This window comes from Phytophthora infestans, genomic scaffold (genome assembly GCF_000142945.1).
Source record: "Phytophthora infestans T30-4 supercont1.53 genomic scaffold, whole genome shotgun sequence".
Taxonomy (NCBI): Eukaryota; Oomycota; class Peronosporomycetes; order Peronosporales; family Peronosporaceae; genus Phytophthora; species Phytophthora infestans.
In genome coordinates, this window is record NW_003303706.1 from 631,996 (window position 1) to 644,904 (window position 12,909).

The following is a 12,909-nucleotide window of genomic DNA, read 5'->3' on the forward strand; positions in this document are numbered from 1 at the left end:
TCGCCTACTGTCCTCGTCCTTTCCCCCATGTTGACGTCGTCTTCGCTCACCAAGGGATCGTCGACGGCACCCAGTTCACGCAACCAAATGCGGAGTCGTTCACGCTGCAGCTCTCCATTCAGTTCCAATACTGATACTCTCTCGTCTAACGGAATCCGTGTTCCTAACTCCTTCTTGGCTGGTAGGCGTGCTGGCTCACAGCTCGAGTTGATCGCCGGCACCCACGCTTTGCCGCTCCTCACGCGGGTGACCTTCGTCGCCAACATCACACAGCCCACGTGCTGAGTGGGTACGAGCGGTCCTTGCAGACCATCATCCCCGGTTACTGCCACCTCAACTGGGGTCACCGTGCTACCACCCAACTGCGCCCTTCTTGCCATACGCACTACCGCGACCTTGGCACCACCCGTCTTTTCGTACGTCTTGTATGGTATCACGACGCGTCGTCCTTCGTCGTTGTACCTGACGTCAGTACTGTGGAAGTCCATGGTACATGTAGCATCATGGCTACGCATGAAGTCAACACCTAGTAGAGATTAGTCGGTACAGCCGTCGACAACGCATGCGTCGACACAGATCTTCTCGCTGAACACGTTGGTTTAAGTCAAAGTGCCACACACCGACCACGTCGAGCAAGAAGCCACCAGTACCTTCCACGTAGTCAGCCGGGGCCTGTGTCTCCACTCGATCTCCGAACTGCATCCACTCAGTGTCAGCGACAGTGTATCGAGCGCCACTGTCGAGCTTGACACTGCCTAACACACCGTCAACCTCCATCTGGGCCGTCGGAAGGCCATCGTCAGCACCGATGTACTCCACGTCATTCGCCTTTTCCGGCTGCTGCCGTATCGTGTCGCCATGCTGTACTAGGCTCACGCGCGCTGGTTCCCCACCACCAAATGCGCATACAGCGCCTCCTCGAGCGGTGCGCCGTACGTCGATTTGCTTGTCTCATTGCCTCTTCCCGCTACTTGCGACGCGCTTCTCGTCGCTCGTCGTCAACACGCCGCTGTTCTTCTTCGATCACTAGTTCAGCGATACGTCGACGCTCCAGGGACCCCTTAGCCTTCAGCAGCTTTACTGTCCTTGTGTGCCTTTCGGGTGCGCCAGCCGTACTCGTGCGATGGCGCCGCCTGCTCCACTCGTCTCGTCGTCCGTCGCTCTGGGATCGATCACGGCGTCATTCTCCGCTCTTTCGTTTCTCCGTCGGTCGCCGGCTTCACCATTCCTTCGTCCTTGGTCCCCACCACTTGCCTGGGCTCCACTTCGGTAGTGGCACGAACAAACCGTTCCAACGCCATCGCAGACCTCACAATACTCACGTAGCGTTGCGCGCGCTCGTTGTCTTTCAGCAACGCGCCCGCTTTCATGCACTTCATCACGGCGTCCACGCTGGTGCTCGTACCCATTGTCTTGTCCTTCTTGTCCTCCGTCGACGTCACTTGCTCGTCGTCGACCATATGGGATCGTCACCAGTCTACACCGACCCCGTGGTCCCCTCACCGCGCTCGTTACTACTTTTCCGCCGGCTTAGTCAGTGCCTGGCTTCGCTTCATGCGCTCGTCGCTTCGTGCCTTCGCCTCCGTGTTTGGACACGCTCTCGCGAAGAGACCCAGCTCCTTGCACGCATAACACCTCGGCTCGTTCGGGCAGGCCGCCGACCTGATCTGGCTGGCCGCAGTTGCAGCACGGGTATGGGCCAGGGCTCGCGCTCTTAACCAGTTGCGTCTTCTCTGTCTGTCGCCCCGACGGCTGCATCTGCTTCACAGCCGCTTTCAGCTTCTTTCATGCGGGCTTCACGTCCGACTCGTCATCGCTGTCGTCCGTGTCGCGCGACTTCCTCTCCGACTTCTTCGCACTGCTCCGTTCACCGGCCTGTTGGGAACTCGCCGCTCTCTTTTACTCAGCTTTGGTCTCCACCTAGTACTTCCCGTTCCACACGTGCCCAGGTGAAACATCCCATGTACCAGAGAAGTCATTCTACACACCCTGAGGGTTAGTAAAGAGCGCGAAAGCTCTACCGTCCCCATCCATTATCGCCGTGTGGTTCGTCGCCGTGATACCAGACGGCAGGTCAGCACCCTCAATTCCTGGGAGGACCATCGTCTGACTAATGGTCACCGCCATCGGGGTGAGGTACGGGCTTTGTACTGTTGCCCATGCGTGCCCGATGTTCTCCATGCCCTGTGCGACGTTGTCCATCGGGTCGTCGGTCTTGGTGGCCTTTGCCACAGCCCTCTCCAGCGTCTTCGGCTTTGGTGGCTGCCGCACAAGCTTCTTGGTCGTCCTGTCCAAGCACCGGTAGAACTGGGCGAGCAGGACGCGCTCACGCACCGTGTTCTTGCCGACCTCCTCGCGCAGTGCCGCCGCGAAGTCCGCGTACGTCTCACCGGGCATCATACGCCTCATGCTCACCCGCCACTCGGCGGCCAACTTGTCAAGTCGCTCGCCATAGCGTCTCAACAACGCCTTCTTTAGGTACCTTCACGTTCGTCTATGATCCGTCAACCTGCGGTCCATATATCGACCCACCACCGTGCTGCATTCTTCATCAGCTTGTTCCCCAGGATGAAGTACAGCGCTCGGTCCATCCACGTACCACGTCCAGATTCTTCGGCACCGCGCAATGCCAGATCGACCCTGTCGTTCCAGGTCGACACCGACACCTTGGGTGATGGAGTGAAGGTGGGCAGCTTCTTGTCCTTTACACTCTTCCACTTCGGCTGCCACTCGCGTCGCTCGTGCTGCTCGCTTCGCCCGTCACGTCCCCGCCGCTCATCACGCCGTTGCCGTCCACGCCGCTCTCGCCGGCCATGCTACCGTTGCATTCTGTCCGACTCACTGTCGGAGCTGGATGAACTTTCCTCATCACTGTCCCCACTGCCGTCATCCTTGTTCGAGCTGCTCTCGTCCCTCGAGCTGTCGGGGAAACCCTCGGAAGCAGTGTCGTCTTCACCGTCATCGCTGTCGGCACTACTGTTAGCATGCCCAGTTCCTTCACCGCCACCGCCATCGTCGTTCGAAGGATCCGATGCATGGCCATGGGCACACGGCGTACTGCTCTTCTTCCGTTGCTGCTCGAACCGTTGCCGTCGCCCCCGCTTCGTCGATCAGCCCGACCGTGGCGACGTCGTACAGCTGCATCGCCGTCGCGTCGTTGCTCGCGATGACGCCCACTGCGATCATCATCTTTGGTTGGAGGCTGGAGTCGCGCCACCATCGCTCTCAGCTCATTTATGGCTGTGACCATCGCCGTTACATCCAGCTGAGGTGTCGCCACCAATTCTTCGCGAGTCGTCGCCATTGAGACGCCTATTCACGCCCATGCGGCTCTTCCCCACGGTGCTCCGGAGCGGCCTTGTGTGCCGTACGCTTGCTTCTCGCCTTCGCCGGTGCTGGCTTCTCCGTGTCCAGCGTCACAACTACCGTACGCGATCCGTCGTTGTGTGGCCTGGTCACAGGGCCTGTGGGCGGCTCGTTCTCTGCGTCACTCCGTCGATCGTCACTGTTGCCTGACGCACTTCGTCGTGTCAACCTCGCCTCGCTCTTAGCGGGACTCTCGGCGAAGCCCCTGGAGGTGAGGACATTGTCATTGGTCTAGTAACCGTTATCTTTGCTCGTTGCTCACTCGTAATGTTGTTGTGAGGCCCCTGTATGACCACCATGTAACGAGCCAATTTTCTCGTCCGGCCGTGGGGCGAGGCGTTGCTCCACAGTGCTGCGGTACGGCGTCCGCTTTCGCTTAGACTTCGTAGCTTTACTAAATGATAGACACCACTGGCCGACAGGATCCACTTGACCCTGCGCCGAAACATTCACCATTTGTGCCCGTTCCTACTTTATTAATCAACAATAAGCTGTTGCTAACGCAACTTACACACTAAACCCGGACTCCTCCTTGGACAACGCGCACGCTGGATTCCCCGTCAGTGCACACGCGCCCTTGTACGCGCCCCAGCACTCAAGCAGTGCACACGGGATTTTTCGTCAATGCACACCACCGCCAACAAGCTCAACGGCGGGTTTAATTTCCCGTCAGCACGCGCCGCCTCGCCATAATCAACAAACTCCACGACGGGACGGATTCCCCGTCAGCACATGCCGCCTCGCCTCAACTCTTGCGACCTCTCGATAGCGCACTGCCCGCTTCAGCAGGCCACACACACTTGCGCAGTACCGAGATGATTCGTTTGCTCTCCACCGAGCAGAGCCACTTGCTCTCTACTGCGCATATTCTTTTGTGAGCGGCGAAGACCGCCTCTTAGCACCTGGCGCACTGGATCTCCCGGGATGCGCAGGCACGCACTGTACTTCAATGCCACGGTCTTCATTTGTACATCTTCCAGCGTCATGCTCTGCCTCATAGAGCCCGACATCCCCGTACGCGGTGATCTTCTGGCACGCCACGTGCCACTTCTGCCGCGCTCCATTATCATCATCTGGACCCGCTGTGCTGTGGTCTGCAACACGGTACGGTCCGTTACAAAATGTTCATTGTGTGTTATAATAGTCTGTAATGTCAGTCACACATAGAAACCCCAGCGCAGAAACGCTTGGCTTACGCTGAAATCACCCTAAATTGCTAGGTTTTGCCCTTTAAACGAATATCCACGTTTTTTTATCATCCCGCGGTCGTCAAGCGACATTTCATCAAGAAACCCTAAGCTGCTGTAGCACCAATCAAGGGATATTTACCTCCAGACTCCACAACGAAGCAGCTCAGACTCCACAACGAACGCACACTCTCCCATTGGCTAAAATACGTCCGTACGTGTTGCTTGCCATTTACAAAAAGGCCGACCACCGTACACATGACCTTGTCGACGCGTTCCAGCATGCATCGTTGCAGCTGCAGCAGCCCTTTTCGGAACAGAAGTCCTGCCGCCGCCCATGACGGACCTGCAGGACGTGAAGGTCAATGGAGAGGACTTGCTGCCCGATAGCGGCCGCAACTGGAGCCCGGACGTGCTGCTGGAGCTCGTGAAGATCTGACGCTGTGTCCTGGCGCATCCGGACTGGAGTCGCGTGCAGTGCGGCGAGTCGACCTAGTCTAGTGTGTTGGGAGTGCTATGAGCTGGGAATATGGGGTGTGCTGCTCCTGCGCTGCACCATCAAGGCGACGATTCTTCGTGGGTCTACCGCATCAGTCAAGACAGAGTACGTAGTAGTGATTGCATTAAATTCTGCGCTGAGGTTAATTATGAATGTGCTGGACTTATACGCAGTTGTGTCGTACCTTGTGAATCGGAAATACGTTTACACTGGATGGAAAGTGGGCAAGCCGCAGCATATCTGCAGTGACTTTAACATGAGGAGCACCTTCCGAGCTCAATGGGAGGACCAACGTGGGCTCTTCAATGATCAAGTCTAATACAACGCTGGCCTCGTCTTCGCGGAGCAGCATTTGAGTGGCGTTCATTAGAGTCTGGCTCACCATTGCTTCAAGTACCCCTTCAAGTTTTGGTTGTTCTCGAGCCGTACAGACTTGTTTGTATTCAGTGCAGAGTCATTGATAAATTTCCCAGCAATATCAGCATTTGCGAAAGCAATGTGAAGGGAAATATCGCTGTAGCCATACTCTCCCAATAAGTCAATCGGCATCTTACTTCTCCAGCGCGAATTCGTGTATGTTGTGCCTAGCTACGTACTCCTATCTTCCTAAAAACAACTTTTGAAACGGACGTATTTTAGCCAATGGGAGAGTGTGCGTTCGTTGTGGAGTCTGAGCTGCTTCGTTGTGGAGCCTGGAGGTAAATATCCCCAATCAAGCTCGTCTACAATTTGAAAAGCATCCTGATCTTTGATGTGCATCGCTCGCCTCTCAAGAACGTTTCTTGTCAGTCCAGCGTCTTCGATAAGTTTCCAGACGAAATGCTGAGATGATGGGCACGCATGAGCGCATGTCGAGCCTCATCGAGGCAAGCCAGCGGGTGATTAGCGTAGAAGTCGCAAAACCACTGCTGGTGAGCCGATGTAAATTTCCAAACAGTGCTTGAGCCAGCCCGCTGATAGGTCCCCGAGCTCCAATACTCGTTTAGACAGTTCTAATTGTCTTTACAGACTTCCTGTAGATTTGGGCAAGCTCTTTGCGCGAAAACCCAAGACAATAGAATCCTTATAGACAGTGAAAACCCGTATTTGACTGGGTATACTGCTTAAGAAGCATGCCCAGCCAAACACTCTTCCATCTTGGCAGCTAGAGGGTCCTGTTCTAAAGTACAGTACAATTATATACATGTATAGACAGTACTTATCCCATTAAAACCAGTTGCAGATTAATATCACCTTAGACATTGCATCAGTACCTTCGTTTGTCGATTCTGGTCTCGCTCTTCGTACAGGGCTACTACCGCAGCTCCAACGGCCTCCTTGCTGTACCTCTTGGTCCTCCTCAGTCGCGCAGTGGCGATAGGTGGTCCCTTGCCGTCGCGTACGAGCGCTTTGTTGTCAAGGAACCTCCTTCTAGCGCGCTGGGGTATGTGGCACTAAATCAGCGAAGTAAGTACATTTTCTCCGATCAGTTCACGCTGTTTACTTGATGTCGAATTTTTGGCAATCCCGCAAAAATGGCAAATGTTGACGAAAATCCCAATAATACCGGTAAAGTATTATTAAAATATCGCTCTATCCGTCATTTATTCAGTTCATCTTGTCCAGATACTCGTTATTCCAATATGGAACTGGATAAAGACAGGAAACAGGGCTAGGGTTCAAAAGGAAAGGTGATGCAGCCTCATCCAAAACGGAGATTAATGAATCCGTGCTTGTGCTTTAAAGTGTAAGGGCTTCAGAGTTTGGCATGACCTAGCTAGCTATATTCAGAGCCGTGTTGGTGCTCCCTTGATCATACAGGGCGCTACTTTGGTGATAATGTTGCCGCCGCTGCTGGTGGCTTTAAGGATTTGCACGACATGGCATCCGTCCCTAATATGATTGTATTTAGTGGGTAATAGAAAGTTCTTGGTTTCGTGCCTTTAAGTCCCGGCATATAACATTTTACGAGTTCTTGGTTTGTACCTCTTTCCTTGACCTTATTCCAAGTTATTCCAGAAGCTAATGGTCTCTATTAGCACGATTTAAACAGGTTATCTAATTTTACAGACATTGCGTTAGCCACATAAGGGCCTGGTCGGGGAACGATCGTCTTGGTTTTTGTGTCAACAAAATCTCTTGAATTTGATTGGCTAGTCGCGGCATCGATCGTCTCAGCAGATCGTCTTCAAACCGCTCAAATGAGACGAGTAAATCACCAGTCTCACTTTGGAGACGATCGTCTTAGTGGTACAGAATTGCAATAGTGACTCACATGGACTCGGGCGAATGCGTGGCGGATACTGTCGTAGCAGCGGTCACTTCAGCGGCAGGAGCTGTTGCCGCGTGTGCTGACGCCGCTGCATGCACTCTTCCCAAGCCTCACGAAAATATTCTGACGCTGACAGGTCTCGAATTCAGCGCCATGCTTTCTGACCCACGCTATGACGAGTGGTTTCGGCTGAATCTGAGGTGTGGCCAGGATTCATTTGTACGGTTGAGTGATGTTTTGCGTGGCGAGCTACACGAGTTCGAGCTTGACCGCTTCGTCAAAGATCATTCATTCGAAGAAAAAGTGGCGTGCCTACACTATTTTTTTGGCTCGCAGGGTGGCTACCGTGAAACAACTGCAGCATTCGTAATTTCGAAGTCGTGGGCTATTGATGTGATTGGAGTTCTTCTTCGGGTTTTGAGAAGGTCGCTACGTAAGTTCGTTCATTTTCCTCGTCCGCCAGAACACTGGACAGGAATTGAGAGCGCCTTTAAAGCCAAAGGAGGGATACCGGGCGTAGTAGGAGCTATCGACGGTTCTTTGATGGAGATTAACCGACCAGACGACTTCGAGGGGTACTACTGCAGAAAGATGTTTCCAGCACTAAATCTACAGGCTGTTGTAAGTGCTCAAATGCGTTTTATGAGTGTGGAGGCTCGTCCAGGCTCGTGGTCCGACCCGAAAACGTGGAGAGCATCCGTACTGGGCAAACATAGCCAGCGATATCTTCCTGCAGGAGCACACTTTTTGGGGGATGCTGGTTACGCAATATGCCCAGCTATAATGACGCCTTATCTGGAAAATGACGGAGCTGGTTTAACACGTAAGCAGCCACGCTACAACTATCTGCATTCTAGGACAAGAATGGCGGTTGAATGTGCTTTTGGTCTTTGGAAAGGCCGATTCCGCACCGTGAATTGCTGCCTCAACACGAAAGCAGTTGAAAAAGCGGTTGATATTATCGCCGCTACAATGGTGCTCCACAACATCTTACTCGACATCAAGGACGGCACATCGTTTGAAGAAGAAGAGATAAGTGATATCAATATCGATGAAGACTACTCTGCATCCTCTACTGCAACGGATGCAGCGGCGAGATTTCTAAGAGAAGTTGGTTCAAGAAAACGTGAATCGTTGTTGGATTTCACAGAGGCTTTTGAGTGAGATAGTTAACTAGGGTAGCTAACGACTACGTTGAAGCAAGTTTAATAACTCACTGATATGACCGTTTTGTATGGACAGTTGTTCTCTTTGAGCCTGAGGTTGCTTGAGTAATTGCTCGTTCTGAGCATGGGCACGCTCGCTCTGCTCCCGAAGCAGCTCCGTTTGCTTCTGCACCATAACGGTAAGGCTTTCGCTCCCTTCGCTCCTCACGGATACAAGCCCCTTTCCTATTGCGTCCAATTCCTCACTAAACCCTTTGGCAACAGCGCTCAAGCCAGCTTCGACACACTCACCCTGCGTTCGCACACGCTTCACACGCTTGCTTGAGCTTGCAGAACATGCTTCTGACAAGGTGCGACGCTCATGCCTTTCGGAAGAGGCTGAATCCGATGTCATCGAGGCGTCGCCACTTGTAGCTTCACAGACTGTCGAGATAGTGTCTGAATCTTCCGTGCTTAAATAAGGGCGGCTGTTCATCCCAGTCGCATCTCCCCAGTAGTCTTTCATGATAGTGTACTGCTTTGGGTGCCTCACTGGGCCACCGTTGCCTGTGCGTCCTTCTGCCTCGCGCGCCGACGCCCACTTCGATTTCATGTTCTTCATCTGTATCAATACAAGCGGTTTAGCAAGCTTTGGGTATCCCTAGTACTCCAGTGAACGTTACCTTAGCTTGGCACTGCTGATCCGTGAACACATTCCCTTGATTTACAGAGAGCGTTGAAGCAAGAAGTGCCCATGCATACTTGATGCGCTTCGTGTCTCTCGTATTCTTAAAACGATTCACCAGTCCCTTGTAGCGAAGACGAAATAGCTCTTCCACGTCTTCGTCGCTCCAAGACGCAGTCGTCTTTGTGACGGGGTCACACAGCACCTTGCGCTAGAGGAAGTTATCTTCCGAGAGTATACAAACTCTCAGTGAACGGCAGTTCACAGGTCCCCTCTTTAATTAAAGAGAGCGAAGTGACCTAAATAAGGTAGATTGTAAACTGAGTATATTTATAGGTAGGTTAAGTTTGGGTTTAAAACAAACTATTAGTTACCTATAGAAATGCAATGTCATTTAACCAATGGTTGGCTTTGAACGACCTTGGTACCTTGTACCAAATATCCCGGAGTGTGACGTGTCATACTCCTGAAGTGTGAAGTGTCATACTTCATGTAACCAGGGTACACTTAGGGCTACGTACCCCGTTACATCCTCCTCCGCTTAGGTTCGGTTTACCGACCAATCAAAATGAAGAGGTGTTCGTCACAAACTCTCATTCTCAAAGTCGAAAACCATCGACTTGGCCGCGCGAGCGCGGCGGAGGCTCACTTCACAGTTAGAGCCTCGAGCAGCAACCTGTGCGCTCTTCGTCTAGGTCTCCACTTCGACCGTTATCATGCCTCGTGGCACTGCAAAGAGCGGTGCTAAGACACGCTCCAAGGCTGCTGCCGGTAAGGCGCAAGCCAAGAGCACTAAACCTCACGGCAAAGGCTCTGTACTCAAGGAGGCTACTCAGGTGCCTTCCGAGGCGATCGGTTCCTCGGGTAACGCGGCTGTGGACAAGCGCGCAAGCAAGCGCCGCAGCCCGTCGCCCTCATCTTCAGACAATCGTCCGAACCCTCGGTTCGTGGAACATGAGTTCAACTCGGGCAGTGAGGACGATGCCGAGTCCGAGAGCACTCACGATGCTCCTGCGGACTCTGTGGGGAGGGCACAGCCCAGTGCCCAGTGAACACAAAGATGACAGCGTGCAGTCGCTTGCTAGTGATCAAGGTGATCACAGTCCTAGGACCTCTGTGCGCTGTGAGAGTCCGGCCGCCAAGGCTAAGGACGCTCCCAAAGCTGGTGGCGATGAGGAAGAGAATCCTCGCAAACGTCTCTCGCTTGCCGAGGGTCTTGCGCGTGCTAAGGCCTCTAAAGCCGAAGGCGCCAAGTTCTCAAAGAAGCGTACTGCCTCTAAGTCACCACTCCGCGAGGAGAAGGAGACTCGACGCTCCTATCAGAGTCTCTTCGGCTCCTCGGATGAAGAGGAGGAGAAGGAGGAAGAAGAGGAGGAGGAGGGTGCTATCGCTGAGCCCCGGGAGGTCTCGAATGACCTCAACCAGCAGCAGGAGGATTTCCAAGCTGCCCAGCGTGTGCGTGGGGGCTCGGTGGCGGCACCCGTCAGCCAGGGAGATGCCATCAACTCAAGCGGGTATTGGCCTCCCGAGGAGAGCTCTGGGGCTGACCTCTTCTTAGAGGTCCTCGTCGCTCCTCGTGGCCTTGTGGGCGGCCACACTTCTAGGGGCGTCTATGAACGAGCCCTTGTTCAGAAAGAACAGTTGTTCGTCGACAACTTGGAGGCTGCTCGGTGTGTGCTTCTCGCCCCACACCGCATTCCCCTTAAGGACTTCACGACTTGTCGTAAGAAGCCCGAGACCCGGGGTGGTCTCTATCCTGTTTGGGGATACCCCTGGGTTATGCCCGAGAACTGCCCCACGTGGAGTTCTTGTGAGGACATGTTCTGGGCGTGGGTGGAGACTCTCAAGTACTCACCCACGGAGTTACGGGAACTCCATGAAGATCAGCAGCTGTCCCACATTCTGGACCAGCGTGATCTTCGTGTGAGGTTTGCCCACTTGGTCAGCAAGCGTATGCTGCCAAGGGACATCCTGAAGCGCGCGGCTTCTAGCGCTCACGATGAGCGCGGGTACGGTATGTATTCATCGTCCGTACCCCGTTCGGGCAAGAAGCCCCGGACTACTTATGAAGCTGCCGCCGCTTCTGTTCCCAGATTGCGACAGCCTTCGGGCAGTCAATCAGGAGCCGCTCAATCGGCTCCCACGAGTTCTCGGAGTGGGCATAACCCCTCCACTTCACGAGGAGCTGTCGCTTACCGCGACACCGTTGCTCCTGGAGGATCCGCTCCACGTGGAAGTGGACTTCTCCATTCCGGTCAAGCAGGGGCGGAGGTGCCCTCGTACGAGATCGAGTGCTCGGCGCCTCCCGAGAGCCACTCTCGTCCGAGTGCTCCGACTGCGGGTCCGATGCAGGACCCTGAGGTTGACCGCCTCCGTCAACGTGTCCTCGTGCTTGAGATTGCACTTGGCCTTGGGACTGGCGGTAATGCTGCCGCCCAGGCCGGGAATCAGGGCGAGCTCGCTCGTCTTGCGGGCCGCCTGGACCTGGTGGAGCGAGAGGTCGCGAGCCTGCACCTGCGGGTGGATCGCCGGGCCTCTTCGTCCGATCTGGACGAGGCCTTTCGCATGATCCGACGGATCGAGGCTTTGTTGCCACGTCCGGAGCCCCCTGCGACACACTCCCAGACGTACGCGTATGGTGCGTACCCGGCGTACTCAGCGTACTCGGCGTATGGCGCCGGGGTCCGTTCGTACGGATCCCCTCCTGCGTACGGTCTTGACCGCAGCCTTGCCGTCCCGACCGAGGCTTGGGTGCCTGCTCCGACGCCCTCGTCGACGACTGTGACCGGCCCTCGCTTCGAGGAGCTGGGTCAAGGGGGGACTGCGAGTCAGCAACCCCCTGCGGGTCAAAGTACCGCTTAAGACGTCCGACATAGAACGTCGGGTGCGTCGTCATTGACTTTGGAAGGTCGATGGTGTACGACGCACCATGTCTGGCCAGGACTGCAAAAGGTCCGATGAAGCGGTGCTTCAGTTTGTTGCTGCCGACAGAGCTAACAGTGTCTAGAGGTAGGTTCCTCGTGTCTAGCAACACTAAGTCCCCAACCTCAAATATACTTAAGTTTCCTCTTCCTTGTTTGTCTGAGTACTCCTTTTGTTTATCTTGCACCGCTGCCATGGCATCGCGGACCCTGCTGACAATGTTCAGCTTCGTATCCATAAAGGATTCCACCTGTTTCCGCAGCGAAACTGGTCTCACATCCGAGACCTGGGAGGAAAGGGCTTTCCGAGCCTCTCCCCCACTAAGAATAGAAGAGTCAGTGTCTCCTCGAAGAGTGAGAGGCACTCTGGGGTGGCAGAAGCCGTTCAAGTAGAGCGGCGTGAACCCCGTGGACGCGTGCACCGCGTTGTTGAGCGCAAACTCAACAACTGGAAGCTGCGTCGACCACGTACGTGGTGCTGCCGCGTACACACTGCGCAGAGTGTCCTCGCGCACTCGATTGACGCGCTCTGTTTGGCCGTCTGTCTGCGGATGATCCGCAGTGGACATCTGCAGACGAGTTCCCAGTAAAGGGAACAGTGTTTTCCAAAACGAAGCAGTGAACCGCGGGTCTCGATCCGAGACAATCGTCTCTGGGAGACCGTTGAAGCAAATCCAATGAAAACACCTTTACATATTGTTCCTGAATGGTATTTCTTACCTTTTTATGCAATTTTAAGATCTATTCCTAATAAAATTGGTGGAGTTGTTGCAATGTTCGGTTCATTAATAATTTTATTAACTATACCTTTTACAAACTCATCTGAAATTAGAAGTACAGCTTTAGACCTATTTT

At 54.1% G+C, this 12,909-nt stretch overlaps 4 protein-coding genes across 4 annotated transcripts; 1 reads left to right on the forward strand and 3 right to left on the reverse strand.

Moving 5' to 3' along the window:
• Nucleotides 1-708: 708 nt before the first annotated feature.
• On the reverse strand, nucleotides 709-1,460 carry PITG_17317 (uncharacterized protein; the record flags this gene model as incomplete). Its single annotated transcript, XM_002896778.1, has 1 exon — nucleotides 709-1,460. The coding sequence occupies one exon, from the start codon at nucleotides 1,458-1,460 to the stop codon at nucleotides 1,173-1,175; it is 288 nt and encodes a 95-aa protein (XP_002896824.1).
• Nucleotides 1,461-4,111: 2,651 nt separating this feature from the next.
• PITG_17320 (uncharacterized protein) lies at nucleotides 4,112-4,439 on the reverse strand (the record flags this gene model as incomplete). Its single annotated transcript, XM_002896779.1, has 2 exons — nucleotides 4,112-4,224; nucleotides 4,307-4,439. The coding sequence occupies 2 exons, from the start codon at nucleotides 4,437-4,439 to the stop codon at nucleotides 4,112-4,114; spliced, it is 246 nt and encodes an 81-aa protein (XP_002896825.1).
• A 363-nt stretch (nucleotides 4,440-4,802) lies between these two features.
• PITG_17321 (uncharacterized protein) lies at nucleotides 4,803-4,992 on the forward strand (the record flags this gene model as incomplete). The annotated part of the gene is made up of 1 exon (XM_002896780.1): nucleotides 4,803-4,992. One exon carries the CDS (start codon nucleotides 4,891-4,893, stop codon nucleotides 4,990-4,992), a length of 102 nt encoding a protein of 33 aa, XP_002896826.1.
• A 3,493-nt stretch (nucleotides 4,993-8,485) lies between these two features.
• Nucleotides 8,486-8,974, reverse strand: PITG_17322 (uncharacterized protein; the record flags this gene model as incomplete). The annotated part of the gene is made up of 3 exons (XM_002896781.1): nucleotides 8,486-8,632; nucleotides 8,684-8,776; nucleotides 8,894-8,974. The coding sequence occupies 3 exons, from the start codon at nucleotides 8,972-8,974 to the stop codon at nucleotides 8,486-8,488; spliced, it is 321 nt and encodes a 106-aa protein (XP_002896827.1).
• Nucleotides 8,975-12,909: the final 3,935 nt, after the last annotated feature.